This window comes from Globicephala melas, chromosome 2 (assembly GCF_963455315.2).
Source record: "Globicephala melas chromosome 2, mGloMel1.2, whole genome shotgun sequence".
Classification (NCBI taxonomy): Eukaryota; Metazoa; Chordata; class Mammalia; order Artiodactyla; family Delphinidae; genus Globicephala; species Globicephala melas.
Genome location: NC_083315.2, coordinates 28,983,876 through 29,005,391, shown reverse-complemented (window position 1 = coordinate 29,005,391; position 21,516 = coordinate 28,983,876). Strand labels below are relative to the sequence as shown.

At 40.6% G+C, this 21,516-nt stretch overlaps 1 protein-coding gene across 1 annotated transcript in view; it reads right to left on the bottom strand.

Annotated features, from left to right (window-relative positions):
- LARP4B (La ribonucleoprotein 4B) overlaps positions 1–21,516 on the bottom strand; it is an 87,958-nt gene that overhangs the window by 39,844 nt on the left and 26,598 nt on the right. Inside the window, exons 2-3 of the mRNA XM_060293700.2 lie at positions 18,822–18,956; positions 18,116–18,175 (exon numbers count right to left, since the gene is read on the bottom strand). Of these exons, the coding sequence (XP_060149683.1) occupies positions 18,116–18,175; positions 18,822–18,902 (141 nt within the window). The 5' untranslated portion in view covers positions 18,903–18,956. The remainder of the gene's footprint in view (positions 1–18,115; positions 18,176–18,821; positions 18,957–21,516) is intronic.

Sequence of the window (21,516 nt, the reverse complement as noted above, 5' to 3'; positions counted from 1 at the left end):
CAGAAATTCTAGGAAGATGCTCAAACTAGCTGCCCGTTGCAGGATCATTTGCAAAGGTTCTCCCAAACCAGTGGGGCCTGAGCACTGAGGTCCAAAAAGCTCTGCAGGTGCTTCTGACTAAAAGAAGACAGAACCAAGATTTTGGAGCCAGTTAAAAGCATCAAGTTCTACCTCCCTTAGATGGTTACCATACAAAAACAGTGGAAAGCACAGATTTTAATGCCTCTACATTCTGCAAGTGTAAACTTCTTAGAAGTGACTTTAAACACCCAATGGGCCAAAAGTTTGTTCCGCTCCAACGAGGGGCTGGTGGTGAGGACAGGATGGATGAAGACTGAGGGGAGCAGCCTCTGGGGGCACATGCATCTGATGACCAGCATGCAGGGGTTAGTGCTAACGAGAGTTGACACGTAGATTCTGGCTTAAATATACTAACCAGTGAACCAAATTCACGTTCTTCACTTTGGAAATGGTTAAATTGATGTTATACTAACTTATAGCTTTACAATAACATTCAAACGACTGCCAATTGTTTAGAATAAATCTTTGTTAATCTGAGTTAAAAGCAATCAAAATGAAAGATTAACACATCACTGCACAATAATAAGAACTGGTACAGCATACTTACTAACTGTCCACCTCTCTCTTGCCATCCCCAAATAACACCATCTTCTGCCACTGGTAGCTGATAAGGGGGCTTTTCCATCCAAAACAAAGAGATCTCTAGGTCCTGTGGCTTACTGTGCAGGTCCTCACTAAATATCTGCTCTTCTAATGTGTCTTTCGCAGCTGTATTAGTCCACGGGCAGCCCACTTGATATCCACAACCGTCTGCCAGCCCTTCAGAAAACATCTGTCTTGCCAACTCTGCCATCGGGTAACAGGAAAGTTCATTCAAAAACTGGGAGTACAGTTCCTCTGGGAAGCTCTGCAAATCCCCCTTTGAGGGCTTTTCAGATATGAGTGGTAGAACAGTGCCCTTGCAACCTGGTACTGTTATTTCCTTGCTGTCACCTGAGATGACGGGAATCACCTGCGGACCATCGAGAGGAGCAGCTGAGTATCCGTCCACTTCGGCAGGGTCAACACCAGCCAAGCAGGAGCACCCCGCACGAGCGCCCCCTAACTCCATTCTTCCAAAGATCACCTTTGAACTTCCCACCAAACCCACTTCCCTATGTAACCCAGGTCCCTGCACAGTGGGCCTGGCACCCCTTTGTCTGAAACGGCGTGCATGTCTACTTGTCCCGCGCAGACCCACACAGCTGATGATGCCGGGACCACTGCCGCCTTCCTTCAGACAAAGCATCTCCTCCTCTTCTCCACCGAGCAGCTCTGGTTTTCCCACCCCCAATGCACGTCCACCGGAGGCATAAAAAACTTCTTCAGCTGACTCGGAGAAAACCTGCTTCAGTTGCGGGCTCCCACCATTGTCCACAGAGTTCATCTGCACTACTTCTGACTCCCGCGCACCTGGACTCGAACTCTGGTTTAAAGCTGGCACAAGGCTAAGATCTTCATATCTGTCGTCATTCACTCTACAAGTTTCATCATTTTTTTCTACTTCATTTGTTTCAAAGTCAGGGTTTTTTGCTACACTAGAACTAACACAAGCCAGCACATCCTGACTGTGCACCACCTTGCATTTTTGTGCATTTGTTTCCCAGTCAAAGGCTGTTTTAGGGTCTGACTGGACACTTCCTATGTCAATTTTACTGGTTTCTCTGTGATTGGCTCTCAATGATTCTTGTTCAGCACTTTCTAGTCTGTGAGGGTGACTCCCTGAGCTCTTCACACACGTTTCATCCTCTGTTTCACATTCCTCTTCAGCGCAGGTGGAAATACATGCAGAGGAAATGAAGTCACTCTTGAGCCACCTGGAGCCACAGAGAGACTCGCCGTTTCGGGGCACTTCCTGTGAGTTTCGGAACACTCCCTCCACGTCTGCTGCCTGCACTGCACACGTTACATCACTGATCTGGGCCTTGCTGGCCCTAATGTCTGCACTCAGATGTACCTGACAGGCAGCTCTCCATTCAAAAGCCCTCGAAGCACAACCCTCATCTTCAAAAATGCTAATTTCATCCTCATGTTGATAAGATGAACTATTTTGAGACTGCAAAGACAATTCTGCTTTGTTTGCAAGCTGGCTGCTTCCCACTTCCAAGCTGTAGTCACCCTGGTGCTGCTCCTCAAGCATCACTGGCCCCAGGAGGAACTCAGGGCCTGGATCATCACATCTGTTAGGGGCTGATTCTTGGATATTTGCATGAATAGGAAGACACTCATTTCCAAAGCTCAGTGAAGTGATACATCTTTCTGAACTTAAATTGATTCTATCTAGACTTATGGAAAGGAGACTGTCTGATCTGCTAACGTCTAAACTGGAACAATCATTGTCTTTTAGTGGTTTTATAGAGTTATTTTCTCCTTCCTTTTCAGAGTTTAAACTCTGATGTACAGTAGCTGTTATAGCACCAGAATCACCGTTTCTTTCAACGTTTGAAGTGCCATTAATTAAATTAACATGTGAATCAGCCACCTGACCTCCCGGTCCTGAACTGCAGTGCTCTCTCCCTTCTGGAACAGTGCACACACACAGTAGCGAGTCAATGTCTGTGCTGATATTTAATGTGGGGAGTGTGCCAACATTACATAATACACTCCTTTCTGTGTAATCTTCAGGAAACCTGGTGGAAGTCTTTGCCTGCAGGTCACCGATGTTTACTTTACAGGGTGGGTCACCATCACTCAAAAGTTCAGAACTAGGTTCAGTTTTCTCGTTAAAAGCTTCCTTCCTTTCCCCTGGGAGTGGCCTGCCCTGCAGGGATGGCTCTGCCCGCGGTGCCTCTGACTCCCCTGGCCCTTGGGCAGCATTGTCTGGTGGCCAGGCCCCTCCGCAGACCCCCTTGGAGGTGACAGCTGGACGACTCTCTGGAGCCGCAGCTGTTCCATGCACATGAGCACACAGCTCATCTCCAACGTCCGGGCCGTCAGGGTCAATAACACAAATACTGTAAAACCCGCTCTCTCGTGAATTCCTACATCGTTTGTGGTCACCACAAATAGGATCTCCACCCTCCCTCTCCCCACGATTCAAACCTGCAGAGTTAGCAGCGCTGCCAATCTGAACAGTTACCGCTACCTCATTCTCTACTGCAGAGCTTTCCCAGGTGGTTGGGTGACAGCAGGGAGGGTGACTGCCAAGGCCCCGGTGGGAGGGCACCCGGGCACGTGAGCGGGGTCCCTCGCCCTCAGGGAGGCCCCCGCTCAGAGGGGCGCAGGCACCTTCACCACCCCACCCGACAGCAGAGACGTCGGGGTTCTTGTCAGCCTCACCCACACTTTCAGACCCAGTTAAGAACCCAGATGTGGGAGAGGAGACCGAGTTAAGTGGCTGCCCTGGCATTGTACCCTGTCTGTGCACCGGCCTCACAAAAACCCCGGCCCACACACCGGCCCTGCGTCCCACTCCATGAAGTTCCTCACCTCCAAAGGTACCGAATAATGAAGATAAAGTTTTACTTATCTTGTTCTCTGGTTCCTTCTCCTCCACAGATTTTTCTAACAGGCCAGTTTTTTCACTGTCATTGTCACTACTTAATTCTTTGCTGAAGCAACAACCCATGTTCGAAAGTTCAAAAGCTCACATAAAAATGCTTGTCGCTTTCTGAGCCTCCGCAAGTGCATCTCCCACTAACTTTCTATAGTTTCTGATGAGAAGCCGACACCCAGATCCCAAAAATAACCCTCGCACAGCAGTCACATGTCCCTGCCACTCAAGTCCAAAATCCTAATCACAACAGACCCTGTCCAACAGCCATTCTATTCCACACATTAAAACCCAAATGGCACACGGAATCCAAAGACTGAGAACACAGCAAAAAGATTTTCGTATTATTTTTCTTATTCTCATAAACTCAATAAAAAAATAACTAAAATTATTATCCCAGACAGAAGAAGGAATTTCAGACTTTTGCTTTTTCTACAGTGTTTCAGCATTCTCTGAATTATATTTCATGGAATGGTGGCAACCAAAGGAGTTAACATGTATATTCCCCAAAGGGAAACAAGTGTAAAAATTTGTTTTTTAAAATTCTTAGGTACTTATAGTTGAATCTAATTTTCTGCCTTAAAGAAATAAAGTCTGTGAGTGTTTGGGAATGATCGTGCTAGGCAAGAAACTGGAATGGTGTCTGTTAGAGATGCATGTTGAAATGTTTACGGCAAATGGCACGCTGTTAAATCACACCTGGCCTGAAAATAAATAAGTAAATACATACAGACATAACACTTTTTAAAACTGTGTGTGCAGAGGGGAGGAAAAAACAAAATAAAAGCAAAATGTGAGGGTGGGAACTGTTCAAGTCAGAATGGGCACACTGAGGTTCATTTTATTACTCTACTTCTACAGATGTCTGAAAGTTCTAGTTAAGAAAACAGAAAGAGCAAGAGAAAAAGTGAAAGAAAGAAAATCTGCACCTGCCAATCCAATACAGGAATCCCCTTGAAAGCTCCCAAACGAAGCCCTGCTTCGAGCAGTAGGAGCACCGCCACCCTGCACCCTGTGGTCCAGGACCGCTGACACATACAATGGGTCCGAACCTTCTTCAACATCTGTAAGCTTTGTTCTCAGTATAAGAGATTCTTTTTCTTATTATGATTCAGATATGCTACTCTGAAAACAAAATAATTCTGTTAACTCCTCTGCAAGGAGATTTTTCTACTTTAATCTACAAGTTATGGCTGGTGTACTACTAACATTTTACAAAACGCTGATATCTTTTATTTTTTAAAATAAATTTATTTATTTTATTTATTTATTTTTGGCTATGTTGGGGTCTTCGTTGCTGTGTGTGGGCTTTCTCTAGTTGCGCCGAGCGGGGGCCACTCTTCATTGCGGTGTGCAGGTTTCTCACTGTGGTGGCTTTTTTTATTGCGGAGCATGGGCTCTAGGTGCAGGGGCCTCAGCAGCTGTGGCTCATGGGCTCTTAAGAGCGCAAGCTCAGTAGTTGTGGCGCACGGGCTTAGTTGCTCCGTGGCACGTGGGATCCTCCTGGACCAGGGCTCGAACCCGTGTCCCCTGCATTGGCAGGCAGATTCCCAACCACCGCGCCACCAGGGAAGTCCCAATGCTGATATCTTTGACGAAAAAAGTTTAGGAGTTCTACTTAAACATGAAGATAACAGGGACACTTCTAAATGTACATAAACTCAAGGACTGAAACCACAGCAGATGATGGTGATGATGATGATGATGATGATGATAATGGTAGCACTTATGTGCTATAAGAATCTAAGCACACAAATATTTTCATTTTGTCACACATTTATTTGAATTCACACTCCCAACAACCTGGGGTAGATGTATTAACCCCATTCTACCGATAAAGAGGTCTGTCTCTATCACTATAGAGTTAAATATCCCTACAAAAAATGGATTCTTCACCCAGGAAGACATAAACCCTTCATATCTGTGACATGGAGTTAAATGGAGCAGGAGTTACAGGGGCAAATTCATAAGCTTATCTGCCTAGGTATGTGCCGGTTAGCTTTTACCATGTGTATAAGCTTTGGCAAATTATTTAGTCTCTTTTTCTCAGTCTTCTCACTTGTAAAATGAGTTGTCGTGATGCTATTAAGTAAAATACTTAGAATCAAACCCCAACATCACTTCAAACTCCTCATAATCTGACCCCAGCCCACCTCTATAATTGCCTCTCATTCTAAGATGCCATCCCCCTCAGCTCCTCTATTTCATCTAAAAAAAACCCAACTGGGAACTCCCTGGTGGTCCAATGGTTAGGACTCGGTGCTTTCACTGCTGAGGGCCTGGTTCAATCCCTGGTTGGGGAACTAAGATATGTTAGTTTGGCAAGCCTCGCAGCACAGCCAAAAAATAAAATAAAATATAAATAAATAAATTAAAAAACCCCAACTGAATAACCCTGGCATATCCTATCTTTGCTCAAACCGTTTATCAGGTCTCCTCCCCCCAATTTCCAGATCGCACCATCCTTTATAAGGCCACCCCTCTCAATTTTGCAAAACGACTCTCTCCTATCCCCACACACTGCCCCATTCTTCAAGCCCCTGGGAAAGCATCCTAATAGCAAGTCAGTGTCTGCACCATCGACTCAAAGTGGGGGAATCTACAGGCTCTCTAAAAGAATTAAAGGATGCAGGGCTTCCCCGGTGGCGCAGTGGTTGAGAGTCCGCCTGCCGATGCAGGGGACGCAGGTTCGTGCCCCGGTCCGGGAAGATCCCACATGCCGTGGAGCGGCTGGGCCCGTGAGCCATGGCCGCTGAGCCTGCGCGTCCGGAGCCTGTGTTCCGCAACGGGAGAGGCCACAGCAGTGAGAGGCCCGCGTACCACAAAAAAAAAAAAAAAAAAAAAGATGCAAATACAAAATTTTAAAGATATGTCCATGTTTGCATGTAGGTTTAAGAGTGCAGTGGTGCTATGTGATAACACCTAAATTAACCTAATTTACTGAGAAAAGAACTGGATCTAAAACGTCATAAATTCATTCAAGCCCAGTGAAGGCCAGGTGACACCAAGGTGCACCAAAGAAACGAATCAACAAAAGCAGTAAGAAGTTATTCACTCGAAATTCTGCAGTTTAGGTTGTGGTAAACTCAAAGAAATTCTGGGTAAACTAGTACCACAAGTACTTGGTGAAACAGCTTTTAGTTTCAGCAAAACATCACCTGCCAGACGAAATGAATGTCATTAATTTGCATTTTATAGGTTTGAACAATCAAGTTTTATATTTGTATAAGAATTCTTATTACATGCAATAAGAATTTATCAGTAGTTCTATGTTATTAAAAAGACAATTTAAATCAATGACAACCTGGAAAAAGTTCTCACATAAAAGGTTATGAGAAAATGTGGGGAAGGGGAGTAAGAAAATACAGATCTTTTAGAATGTGTTTGAGCTTATATGACGACCAGTCTAAAGCAAGTAGATACAGTTATGCGTTAACATACTTGAAAACCAGGGTAACCACAAATCAGAAACATAAAACAGATTCACAAAAACCAAAAAGAAAGGAACTCGAGCATAATACAAAAGAAAACCAACAAACCACAAAAGGAAAAAGAAGAAATACAAAATTAACTGGAAAACAAGATTTAAAGTGGCAATAAATACATACTAATCAATGATTACTTTAAATGTCAATGGACTAAATGTTCCAATCAAAAGACAGAGTGGCAGGGCTTCCCTGGTGGCACAGTGGTTGAGAGTCTGCCTGCCGATGCAGGGGACGCGGGTTCGTGCCCCGGTCCGGGAAGATCCCACGTGCCGCGGAATGGCTGGGCCCGTGAGCCATGGCCGCTGAGCCTGCGCGTCTGGAGCCTGTGCTCTGCAACAGGAGAGGCCACAACAGTGAGAGGCCCGCGTACCACAAAAAAAATAAAGACAGAGTGGCAGATTGAATAATAAAATAAGGACCTACAATATGCTGCCTACAGATCACTTTAGGGCAAAAGTCACATATGGACTGGAAGTGAGGAGACAGAAAAAGTCATTTCATGCAAATGGAAATGACAAGAAAGTGGGGGTAGCAATACTCATATCACACAAAATAGACTTTAAAACAAAAGCCATAAAGAAGGACAAAGCCGGACACTATATAATGATAAAACCATCAACAGAAGGAGTGGATATATGCACCCAACATAGGAGCACCTAAATACATAAAACAAATACAACAGACATAAAGGGAAAATTCGATGGGAATATAATAAAAGTAGACTTTAACACTCCACTGACATCAATGGATAGATCTTCTAGATAGAAGATAAATAAGGCAATGAAGATTCTGAATGACACATCAGAATAGTTAGATTTAGTTGATATTTCCAGGACACTGCATCCAAAAAAACCCCAGAATACACATTCTTTTTAAGTATGCATAGAACATTCTCTAGGGTACAAAACAAACCTCAACAAATTTAACAGTATAAAAATTACTTCAAGCATCTTTGCTGATCACAACGGCATGAAACTAGAAATTCACCACAGAAAGAGAAATAAGAAAAAAAACGATTACAGGGAGACTAAACAACATGCTACTAAGAAACCAATGGGTCAACAATGAAATCAAAGAGAAAATTTAAAACATACCTCGAGACAAATGACAATGAAAACACAACCGTACAAAATCTATGGGATGCAGAAAAAGCAGTTCTAAGAGGGAAGTTCATAGCGATACAGGACTTCCTCAAAAAAAAACAAGAAAAATCTCAAATAAACAACCTAACCTACCACCTAAAGAATCAGAAAAAGAACAAGTGGAACCTAGTGCTGGCAGGAGGGAGGAAATAATAAAGATCAGAAAGGAAATAAATAGAGAGTAAGAAGAAAAAAAACAGAAAAAAAATCAATAAAACCAAGAGCTGGTTTGTTGGGGTTTTTTTTGTGGTACGTGGGCCCCTCACTGCTACGGCCTCTCCTGCTGTGGAGCACAGGCTCCGGACGTGCAGGCCCAGTGGCCACGGCCCCCGGGCCCAGCCGCTCCGCGGCATGTGGGATCCTCCTGGACCAGGGCACGAACCCGTGTCCCCTGCATCAGCAGGCTGACTCTCAACCACTGCGCCACCAGGGAAGCCCAGAGCTGGTTTTTTGATAGGTTAAACAAAAGCAACAAACCTCTGGCCAAGCTCACCAAGAAGAAAAGAGAAGGGATCCAAATAAACAAAATAAGAACTGAAAGAGGAGAAACAACAACCAACACCACAGATTTTTATGGTATTTTAACAAAATACCATAAAAAATACTATTAACAGTTATACGCCAACAAAATGGACAACTCAGAAGAAATGGACAAGTTTCTAGAAACATACAGCCCACCAAAACTGAATCAAGAAGAAACATAATTTGAACAGACCAATCACTAGATGTGAAACAGAATCTGTAATAAAAAAAAAATTCCCTGCAAACAAAAGTCCAGGACTGGATGGCTTCTCTGGAGAATTCTACCAAACGTACAAAGAAGAACTTATACCTAACTTCTCAAACTCTTCCAAAAGACTGAAAAGAAGGGAACACTCCCAAAGTCATTTTATGAAGCCACCATCACCCTGATAATAGAACCATACCAAAAAAAGAAAATTACAGGCCAACATCTTTCATAAATAAAGATGCAAAAATCCTCAACAAAATATTAGCAAACCAAATAAAACAGCACATAAAAAGGATTACACACCATGATCAAGTTGAATTCATTCCAAGGTCACATGGATGGTCCAACACATACAAATCAATCAATGTGATACACCACATCAACAAAAGACAAAAAACACATGATCATCTCAATAGGTACAGGAAAAGCATTTGATAAAATTCAACATCCACTCGGGATAAAAACTCTTCCCAAAGTGGGTACAGAAGGAACATATCTCAACATAATAAAAGTCACATGACAAACCCATAGCCAACATAACACTAAACAATGAAAAGCTGAAAGCGGGACTTCCCTTGTGGCACAGTGGTTAGGAATCCACCTGCCAATGCAGGGGACATGGGTTTGAGCCCTGGTCTGGGAAGATCCCACATGCTGCAGAGCAACTAAGCCTGTGCGCCACAACTACTGAGCCTGCACTCTACAGAGCCCACGAGGCACAACTACTGAGCCCATGTGCCTAGAGCCCATGCTCCACAACAAGAGAAGCCATGGCAATGAGAAGCCCGTGAACCGCAACGAAGAGTGACCCCAGCTCACAACTAGAGAAAGCCCACGTAGCAATGAAGACCCAGCACAGCCAAAAATAAATAATTTTTTTTAAAAAAGAAAGAAAAGCTGAAAGTCTTCCCATTAAATTCTCAAACAAGCCGAGGATGCCCACTATCACCACTTCTATTCAACATAGTATTGGAATTCCTCACCATAGCAATTAGACAAGAAAAATAAAAAGTATCCAGACCAGAAGGGAAGAGGTAAAGTTATCATTATATGCAGATGACATGATACTCTATATAGAAAACCCTAAAGACTCCACACAAAAACTATTAGAAGTGATCAATGAACTGAGCAAGGTAACAGGATACAAGATTAATATGCAGAAATCTGTTGCACTTCTTTACACTAACAATGAAATATCAGAAACAGAAAGTAAAAAAGCAATCTCGTTTAAAACTGCATACAAAAAATAAAGAAAAAAGAAAAAGAAAAAAACCTAGGAATAAACCTAAACAAGGAGGTGAAAGATTTATGCACTGAGACCTATAAAACACTGATAAAGGAAATCAAAAATGATTCGAGGAAATGGAAAGATATACCATGCTCTTGGATTGGAAGAATTAATACAGTTAAAATGGCCATACTAACCAAAGCAATCTACAGATTTAATGTGATCCCTATTGGATTACTCATGACATTTTTCACAGAACTAGAACAAATAATCCTAAAATCTATGTGGAACTATGAATAACCCAGAATTGCCAAAGCAATTCTGGAAAGTACAGAGGAAAAAGGAACAAAGTACAAAGCTGTAGGCATAACCCTTCCAGACTTCACACAATACTACAAAGCTACAGTAATCAAAACAGCATACTATTGGCACAAAAACAGACGTACAGATCAATGTAACAGAACAGAGAACCCAGAAATAAACCCACACACCTATGGACAATTAATGTTCAACAAAGGAGTCAGAATATACAGTGGAGAAAAGACAGTCTCTTCAGCAAGTAGTGTTGGGAAAGCTGGACAGCCACACCTAAATTAATGAAGGTAGAACACTCCCTCACACCATACACACAAAAAAACTCAAAACGGCTTAAAGACTTAAATGTAAAACATGACAACATAAAACTCCCAGAAGAGAGCATAAGCAAAATATTCTCTGACATCAATCATAACAGTTTTCTTAGGTTGGTCTCCCAAGGCAAAAGAAATAAAAGCAAAAACAAACAAATGGGACCTAATCAAACTTAAAAGTTTTTGCACAGCAAAGGAAACCATAAACAAAACAAAAACACAACCTACAGACTGGGAGAAAATATTTGCAAATGATGCAACTGACAAGGGCTTAATTTCCAAAATACAGAAACAGCTCCTACACCTCAGTAACAAAAAAACAAACAGGCCAATCAAAAAATGGGCAGAAGATCTAAATAGACATTTCTCCAAAGAAGACATACAGATGGCCAACAGGAACATGCAAAACTACAATGAGGTATCACCTCACACCGGTCAAAATGGCCACCATCAAAAAGCCTACAAATAATAAATGCTGGAGAGGGGGTGGAAAAAAGGGAATGCTCCTACATTGTTGGTGGGAATGTAAATTGGAGCAACCACTGTGGAAAACAGTATGGAGGTTTCTCAAAAAACTAAAAATAGAGTTACCATATGATCCAGTAATCTCACTCCTGGGCATATAACTGGAAAAGATAAAAGCTCTAATTCGAAAAGACACACACACCCCAAGCGGCACTATTTACAACAGCCAAGATATGGAATCAACCTAAATATCTACTGACAGATGAATAATAAGAAGATGTGGTACATATATATATATATATATATATATATATATATATATAATGGAATACTACCCAGCCACAAAAAAGAATGGAATAATGCCATGTGCAGCAACATGGATGGACCTAGAGATTACCATACGAAGTGAAGAGGTCAGAGAGAGACAAATATATCATTTATATGTGGGATCCAAAATATGATACAAATGAACTTATTTTACAAAACAGAAATAGACTCACAGACATAGAAAACAAACTTATGGTTACCAAAGGGGAAAGGTGGGGAGGGATAAATTGGGAGTATGCGATTAACAGATGCACATTGCCATATATCAAATAGATAAACAACAGGTTTTACTGTATAGCATAGGGAACTATATTCAATATCTCGTAATAAACTATAATGGAAAAGGATAGAAAGAAGAATATAGATATATACATACATATGTATAACTGAATCACTTTGCTATACATCTGAAACGAACACAATATTGTAAATCAACTGTACTTCAATAAAATAAATAAACATAAAAAATGAATTACGCAAGTGTAGGATTGAGAAAAGCAAAAAAAAAAAGGTTATGAGAGGTCAAGCAAACTGGTGAACTAGGAAGCTCCAGGCTCTCATTCCTTCACAGAAATATCATGAAAAAAACAGAAGTTTCTGAACACACTTGGTAGGAGCTCTGAAAAACAATCACAGTTTACAGCAACTAAGCAAAAAAACAATCACGAAAAGGCTGTGCTCGACATGGCAGGAACGTTTTGTGGTGTGGTGTGACCTTGGTCTGGGGTGGCAGCAGCCCAGGTCCCAGATCCCCTCCAGGAGCCAGAGGGAGCAGGGTAAACCTTACTTGCAAATTAGTGTGTCCATCTGTTCTGTCTTAGCTGGAGGCTACCTAAAGGACTGACTTGCCCCTCCTATCTCACATAACTCAGAACACAAATGGGAAAAGTGGGGAATTCCCTGGCAGACCAGTGGTTAGGACTCAATGCTTTCACTGCTGGGGTCCAGCTTCGATCCCTGGTCAGGGAACTATGATCCTGCAAACTGCACAGTGCAGCCAAAAAAAAAAAGGCGGGGGCAAAGTGTCAGGCACTGCTCATAAAAGCTATAAGGTGACTACAAACCCACACATGCCAGGGCAGAAGATGACATGCAGAGACATGCAAGAACCACCTAAAGCCCCTAGAAGAGGCTGGAGTGTAACTCCAGGAAATTAGGACACTCAAAAGCAGCCATGTATATGGGGAATTCAGAAAGCTACAACCAGGCAAGATGTGTGCTCAAAAACATCCTGAGAAGACCTTCAGCTTTCACTTCAGGCTGATCCCTAGTCTCCAAGGAAGTTGAGCTACTCAGTGAGGGACTGTCCCAGCACAAAGCCAGTCTACAAAGACTGGGAGAGGCAGCTCTACTCCCTCTCACTGGGGGGAGGGTTGGGGGGGGTGGGGCAGGAGGGGGCCACCAGGCAGGGCAGTGCTGGACTGACTGTCTGCTTCAACTCACGACATTCAAGGAATCTCTGTGAAAATATCAGTTGAACACAAGCAAAAGGAACAGAGACATCACTGAATACACATGACAAGGAATGGTCTTTACAAAAATAGTTTGGAAAAGTCTCAAAACCATGAGACTACTATAGCCTTCAACAACAGTGACAACAAACAGCAAACCCTGGGTAAGAAGCGAATCTGACGTCCAAAGTTAACACATTACAAATGTAATCAAATGCCCAGTTTTCAACAACAACAAAATCACAAGGCACACAAAGAAACAGGAAAACACAGCTCATTCAAAGGAACAAAATCAACTGTCCCTGAGAAAATCAGACGTGGAACTTACTAGATGAAGACTTTAAACAATCATCTTAACTATGCTCAAAGAGCTAAGGAAAAGACATGAACAAGGAACTAAAGTTAATCAGGAAAACAAAATGTGAACGAAATGAGAATATCAACAAAGAGATAGGAACTGTAAAAAAGAACCAAACAAATATTTCAGAGCTGAGAAGTACAATAACTGAATTGAAAATTTCACTAGAGGGGCTCAATAGCAGACTTGGACAGGCAGAAGAAAGAATCAGCAAATTTGAAGACAGGACAATTAACATACACATTGTGGGAGTCCCAGGATGAGAAGAGAGGAAGGGTAAGAGAGAATATTTGAAGAAATAATGGCCAAAAATTTCCCAAATTTAATGAAATCCATGAATTTACAAATCTCCACAAACTTCAGGTAGGATAAACCCAGAGACCTATACCAAGACACATTACGATTAAACTGTCAAAAGACAAAGAAAGAAGCTTAAAAGCAGCAAGAGAAAAGTGACTCATCAAGTACAAGAGATCCTCAATAAGATTATCAACCAATTTATCATTAGAAACCTTGCAGGCTAGAAGGCAGCGAGATGAAGGAAAAGTGCTGAAAGAAAAAAACTGAGAATTCTTTATCCACCAAAACTGTCCTTCAAAAATGAAGGACAGGGGCTTCCCTGGTGGCAGAGTGGTTGAGAGTCCGCCTGCCGATGCAGGGGACATGGGTTCGTGCCCCGGTCTGGGAGGATCCCACATGCCGCGGAGCGACTGGGCCCGTTAGCCGTGGCCGCTGAGCCTGTGCGTCCCGAGCCTGTGCTCCGCAATGGGAGAAGCCACAACAGTGAGAGGCCCGCGTACCGCAAAAAAAAAAAAAAAAAAAAAAGAAGAGGATTCACTTCATTTTGGACATTCCCTGGAATGTTAAAGGAGGGACATTCCCTGGGAAAGGACATTAGCAGATAAACAAAAGCCAAAGAATTTAAAAGGCAAATGCATAAAAACAAGCATAAATCTATGGTATTGGGCACATAATAATAAGATATAATTTGTGACACCAGAAATGGGGGTGGGGAGTTAGAACTTCATAAGAGAAGAGTTTCTGCATGCTACTGAGGTTATTAAGTAGGCAACTTAAAATTTGATAGTTATAACTTCTGGATGTTATATGTAATCCCCATGGTACCACAAAGATATATATATGATATACACAAAGATAAGTTTTTAGGATGAATGACTAAATTATCAATTATGCCATGTTGATGTTAACAAAATTTCTTTTCAATTTAAATAAAGTATGACTTGCAGAGAACTATCAACGAGCTACATTACATAGTTCCTGCCCGAATGGGTCTTAAAACTCCCATGACAAAGCAAACACATTTGAAACATTTAAAAAATAACACAGAACATAATTTATTAAATAAATTTTAATCAAATATACATATAAGGAAGTAATACAGGTGACTATGAAAAAGATGAATCAGTGAAGCTAACAGTTATAACTGAGAATGCCCTTGAAGGACATAAAACTTCTAAGATGGGCAAAAATATTACAGAAGGAAAAAAAAGTATTAGAGTTGATTTTATTCTAAATGGCAGCTCAGTTACTTCTTAATTGTAATTTTTAATTTTAGGTAACTCAGTTACCTAATCCACATAAACAATAGTAGCTTTAATATTCTTTTCTGTGTAATAAAAACAATAAAAAAAATCTATTTGTTTATTCCAGATTTACATCTCAGGGCCTAACCTCTCTAATCAGGTCCAACTGGCACTGATGACCCAATTCACTGCTCACTTAAATTTATACCAGGTGGATTTTCCCTCCACAAACCTTTCCTTCTCCAGTTTCTTCCATCTCAAAATAAATGAAACCACCATCCACTAAGTTGCTCAACCATCCTTGATTTACTTTTCCCTCACCCTAACCCCTAAATCCAATCCATAAATGGTGCCATTGAATCCACCTCCAGAGTAAATCTGAAATCCATTCATTCTTAGTCTAAGCCACCATCATTTCTCACCTTACTTAACAGCTTTTTAATTTGGTTTCCATACTTCTATACTTGGCTCACTACAATACATTCTATTAATATAATAAGGTCAAAATAATGGTCAAAATAATCTTCTTAAAATATAAGTCATGCTATTCCCCACCTAAAATCCTCTAGCTCTATCCCAAATTAATTTCAACCACTTAGAGCCAATGCAAATAGTTCCCAAATGGTTGACAAGAGCGAGGTTTTGTCTCTCGTATTACTTTCTACTTGTTGTTTCTCTTTCTAAAGGAAATAACAGATGCCAAAGAGGAAGTTCTCTTCTCGAGTTGGCTCTGAAGCCAGGTTGCCTAGGTTCAAATCCTGGACAGCTGAGCAATCTTGGGGAAATTACTTAAGCCTCTCTGGGTCTCAGTTTCCCCTAGCTAAGATCACTTTTTGGCTGATTGGCTAAACTTGTAAATAGTTACTACTCAATAAGGGTAGTATTTTATAGGGGGAGGGAGCAGGGAGCTGTATAATAAACAATTGGTATTACCAATGGATAAATGCAAACCTGCTCCTTAATTATCCAGACATTTATTTCGGGATCACTATGGCCATTCTCCTCCTACTTACCCTGCATCCAACTTTGGGGGGAACACTAAACCTTAAAGAAAATGGTTCCTAAATTAGACTGCTAAGCACATTCACCTTCCAGTCATACAACTGCAGACCACTGAGGATGAGCACTCAGAGCCACCACACCAACTATGCTATCCACACACTTAGGTGCACCATGATAACGCTGGTTAGAAAAATGTTCAAAGCAATGCCATTTATAATAGCAGGAAAAAGAGAAACAAGTTAAGTAAACGTACCCAAAAACCCAACAGCTAAAGAAGTGACGGCAAATCAACATAAAGAAAATACTACAGGGCAAGTACAAGGCGATATACAGATGAAATCTGCTATGGGGGAAAACATGAGGTGAAATATATATATATTGATTACAACTTCATAAAAGTTGTAATGGATTTCTTTTATTTTCTATAAAATGCAAGTTTGTTTTAAAGTTTTAAAGAACATACATGTTGTGAGCCCAGACGGTCTCTTATGGTCCCTTCCAGCTCTAGTATTTAATGATCCTATGAAAACCTCAAGTGTGCAATACCTTGAAAAACTGATAAATAGTATATGCACGTTACAATATCAGGTGTCAGAGATGTGCTCTACCCAAGAGACTCCAGGGGTACTGGGTTGCAGGACTGGACCAAGAACTAGTCATATAATATTCTATTGTAGTACCTTGACCCTTTAAAATGACAAAGCATGTGTAGGCAGTACTAGTTGCAAATTATTTCGCCACAGAAATGAAAGATTGAATTCTGGCTAAAGTGTTACACTTCTTTTCCACATAGGTCTCTCTCAGTTATTTTCCACGAAGTAATTTTAAAAAGCAAGCAAAGAAACACCAAACCAAAACCCACCCATAGAATCCAAATATCTAGTTTTATGCCCTGAAATATGTTTTAAAGATGTTTGAATATTATATTGGACCGCAAATCAACCAAGAGGAAGAGGGAGATTTGATCTGAAAACAATTATTTTAATCCATCAATGATTTCTGTATAAGTCTTATATTTGGATTTTGAAGTACTTAAGATATTATAAAATTCACTTAAAAAATCAATGTAAAGTACAATATGCAAAAAACCCTACATACATAATAGAATAACAACAATGAAACAAAGTAGTTTGGAGCGGATCCCTCATTTTTTAAAATTCTGCCTTACTAAAAATAGATCAACAGGGACTTCCCTGGTGGTGCAGTGGTTAAGAATCTGCCTGCCAATGCAGGGGACACGGGTTTGAGCCCTGGTCTGGGAAGATTTCACATGCTGCGGAGCAACTAAGTCCGCACCACAACTACTGAGCCTGTGCTCTAGAGCCCGTGAGCCACAACTACTGAGCCCATGTGCCACAACTACTGAAGCCCACGTGCCTGGAGCCTGTGCTCCACAACAAGAGAAGCCACCGCAGTGAGAAGCCCGCTCACCGCAACAAAGAGTAGCCCCCGCTCGCCACAACTAGAGAAAGCCTGCGTGCAGCAATGAAGACCCAATGCAGCCAAAAATAAATAAATTTATTATTATTTTTTTTAAAAGATCAACAATCCAATCCCCGCCTTTAGTTTCTACATGAGCTGCTTATATTTTCGGGGTGTAGATGAGGTTGACTATAAATTTAGTAAGATTACTCTTAAAAATTTACTTTTACTTTAAAAAAAAGACTTACTTTTAAAATTTTGTAGGATTTATGAGATCACTTAGAGGACTGCCAAGCTAAATGCGCCTGACTCCAAATGCACCTGACATACGCAAATGCAAACGGTGTAAAGCAGGATTTAAAAACCAGAGGATCTCTATTTCCTTATTCTTTCATTAATCACAGCTAAAATGTGAAATCAATTTTCTTACTAAAAGCTTACTATCACTTTTGTGCTTTAAGGAACACAGGCTATTAAAACGTAAAGTTAATCATATACATACAATAGATGATCAGTGAACCATTAAAAACACTGTGAGGAATACATGAAATTAAATTAATACACATGGCACACTGCTGTCTGTAGAACTATACACATACACACACACACAAGCCAGAAAAGGATATACAGTACTGACATATAGTGTACCCAGGTGGTGGTTCCCCCCACTCTCTTTTTGGGGAACACTGACATTTTCTAATTTTTTTTATAATTAATATTTGTTGTTAGGCAATATCTGTGAGCCTCAGCTGTGATTAATCTCTGAACTGAATTACCTGACTCAAAGCTGGGATGGAGCTTGTCTGAGAAGTGGTTTGAGATATGGGACCATTCATCTGTAAAATTGAAAACACCAAACACACCATCACAACAGTGTAAAGAAACATATTTTCAAACCATAGTAATTTACCAAAACAAAACCCACTGAGAAAAGCAAATTTTTACATGACAAAGAAATTCAATGAGATATTCAAAATGATGTAGGAGTCTTGAAATTTAAAATATTTTGAAATTTTGACTGAACACCATTAAGTAAAATTCCTTGTAGTTTCCACAGGGAAAATTAAGAAAACCTACTTTTCCCAATGTCATTTAGAAACTTTAAATATTATTGCTTGACATGATAAAATCTTACAATAAACAAATGGACTCAAAATGAAAAACTTACATAATTCTAATTAACTCTTTAAATAAATACCACTACAATGACTATAATGTTATTAAACTATTTACAAATCACTGCATTTTTCTTGGTGATTTTAAATCCAAAGCTTTAAGTATTCAGAGCTATAAATGACATCTGTTTTCTCTATCACTTTGAAACTGCTAATTTCCTCTACTAAGCAACCCCTAAATTTACTCAGAATATAACACCTATATTTCAGCATGAGATATGCTAGTGTTCCAAGTGTACTGTAGGATCTGTTATCAGAAGAGAAGAGAGGTACACCAGGCCAGTGTTGGCCTTGGATGCCCACTCACCAGATGAGCGCTGTCTTTGCCTTCCTGGACTCGCTGGCCCTGAGGTTCAGCCACGACCTTAGCGTCCTGATCAGAAGTCATGAGCTGTTTACTTTGTGGCTCCACTGGGAGAAGTTTAATGCTAGCCGTAGGATGCTGTAAAACAAGAGACAGTAAATTGGTAACTTGAGGTGCAGAGTGTAATTAATTCTAAAATGATATTACTAAGCAGTTTTAAAATCTTCAAGTTTTCCAGGACATATGTTTATCCCTCTGGAGTCTAAGTAGTTTAAAGAAATTTGCCCATAATTTCCACCTTACGCACCCAAGAAATAATACTTGTTTTTTAATAAGTTTCTTCTTCACACTGATTTGGTAACCATGATAATATCCTAAGACTTAGAAACTAAATGCTAACATATCCAAGCCCACTCATGTTCAGAAAGTTATTTTTTAAAAACAGAAAATTACAAAATTAATAGAACTCCAATTTGGGATTGATGAATCCCAAATATATATATATACACACACACACACACACACACACACACACACACACATATATGGTTTTTGACCAGCCCCATTAATTTCATTCTGTTCCAGGAAAACAGCTGTCAGGAGAAATAAACAATAATTCATTTAAAAGGAATCCCTTCACAATTTCTGAACCAAAGAAACCAAAAACAGTCTAAACAGGGCACAAGTATGCAAAGCAGCCTCTGCAAAGCATTCACTCAGCTCAGAAGCTGGACACTGAACTTCACATACAGTATCTCATTTGATTTTCCCAAATGGCTTATGAAGTAACTCTGGCTCAGAAGGGATAATAGTTTGCATAATTTCATATTATGAGTATCGGAACCAAGATTCTCAGACATCCAGGTGTGCCTTCAGGCACTCCCTCTCTTCACTGTAAACTACACTGCTTCACAAGATAAAGAAGTTGATTTAACCCAGATTTTTCAGGCTGCTTCTGAAAACACATAGTATCCAAGTGGCAGATAAAGAAATTTAAAAGCTAACTGTTCTTGTCTCACCAGGTAACCATGTAGGGTTTTTTTTTGCGGTACGCGGGCCTCTCACTGCTGTGGCCTCTCCCGCTGCGGAGCACAGGCTCTGGACTCGCAGGCTCAGCGGCCATGGCTCGCACACGGGCCCAGCCGCTCCGCAGCATGTGGGATCTTCCCGGACCGGGGCACAAACCCGTGTCCCCTGCATCGGCAGGAGGACTCTCAACCACTGCACCACCAGGGAAGCCCACCATGTAGGTTTTTAGTTTCTATTATGGCACTCCTTATTCTCAATAACCTGCTTGTGATAAATTCTCAAAACCCTTGATAATAGTCTGATGGTCAAAGGTGATCTCATCCTTTGTCAAATGTATAATATCATCAACCACAAAAGCACAAAATCACTGAAATGCTGTAAGACACGTTTGGAAATGTAAACTACTAACAGAGGAGAAATGCTTGAAACAAATTAAATCAGTTTCACAGAGATCAATGTTTTCCACAATGTAGGATGAATGACAAATATGTTAAACTGTAATTATTTGCAATGTGTTAAATTGTAAAATCCTGAAAATATAGATTGGTACCCAGACTGACAGTCACAGAATGGGGTGTAGATGCATTTTACCACTATTAACTTGATTTTTAAGATTACCAAAGGAAAAAAAGTTTGGTTGAAAACAAGATATGATACCCAAAAGAGAAAAAAAATCAATAGTCCTTTATTATATATACTACCTATATTTTTTCAGACAGTCAGAAATTATGTACCTTATAATAGAAACAGCATCACTACCAGATAGGAAGTAGTCTTGCAAAACAAACAACAAACCCAGGACGTGATCTTATTACAAACTTGCAGCAAGCACAAGCACAGAGGAATGCCAAGGGGTTCAGTGAAGCTCGCAATTCCTGGATGAGTACCCTTGGCTTCTTCAACACAAAAGGAGACAAGATACACATACTGGCCAAACTATGGCTTTATTTTGTTTATATGGCTTTATCTGATGCAAATAAACTGAAACCAAAGACAATCAGGGAAGCAATAGTGATGGGATATTTGACAGTATTAAAGAATTCCTGTATTTTCTTAGATGTCATGATATTGTGGTTATGTTTAATAATAAAAGTGAGCCTACCTTTCAGAGCTGCATATTTAAGTACTTACAGGGGAAACACCATGATGTGGGGCAGAGACATGGGGGTTCACAACTGTTCTTCCCAGAAGAGGTGAATGAGGGTTCATGATTCGACCCCATCTACTTTTGTATGTTTGAAATGTTGTATAATAAAAGGTTAAAAAGGTAGCCATGGCAGTAGCTTGTATAACAGAACAGTGGTCCTGATCTGACCCATGCATCCTATCTATAAACAAGTAATCTTTACATCACACGACTATATCTCTTTATTACTGACCTGACACACGTTTTTTTTTTTTAAAAAGTCCAACAACTGGAAAAGTTGCCAGAAAAAAACCATAATTCAAAAAGACACATGCACCCTAATGCTAACTGCAGCACTATTTACAATAACCAGGTCATGGAAGCAACCTAAATGCCCATCGACAGACGAATGAATAAAGAAGATGTGGTACACATATACAATGGAATATTACTCAGCCATAAAAAGGAACGAAACTGGGTCATTTGTAGAGATGTGGATGGACCTAGAGACGGTCATACAGAGTGAACTAAGTCAGAAAGAGA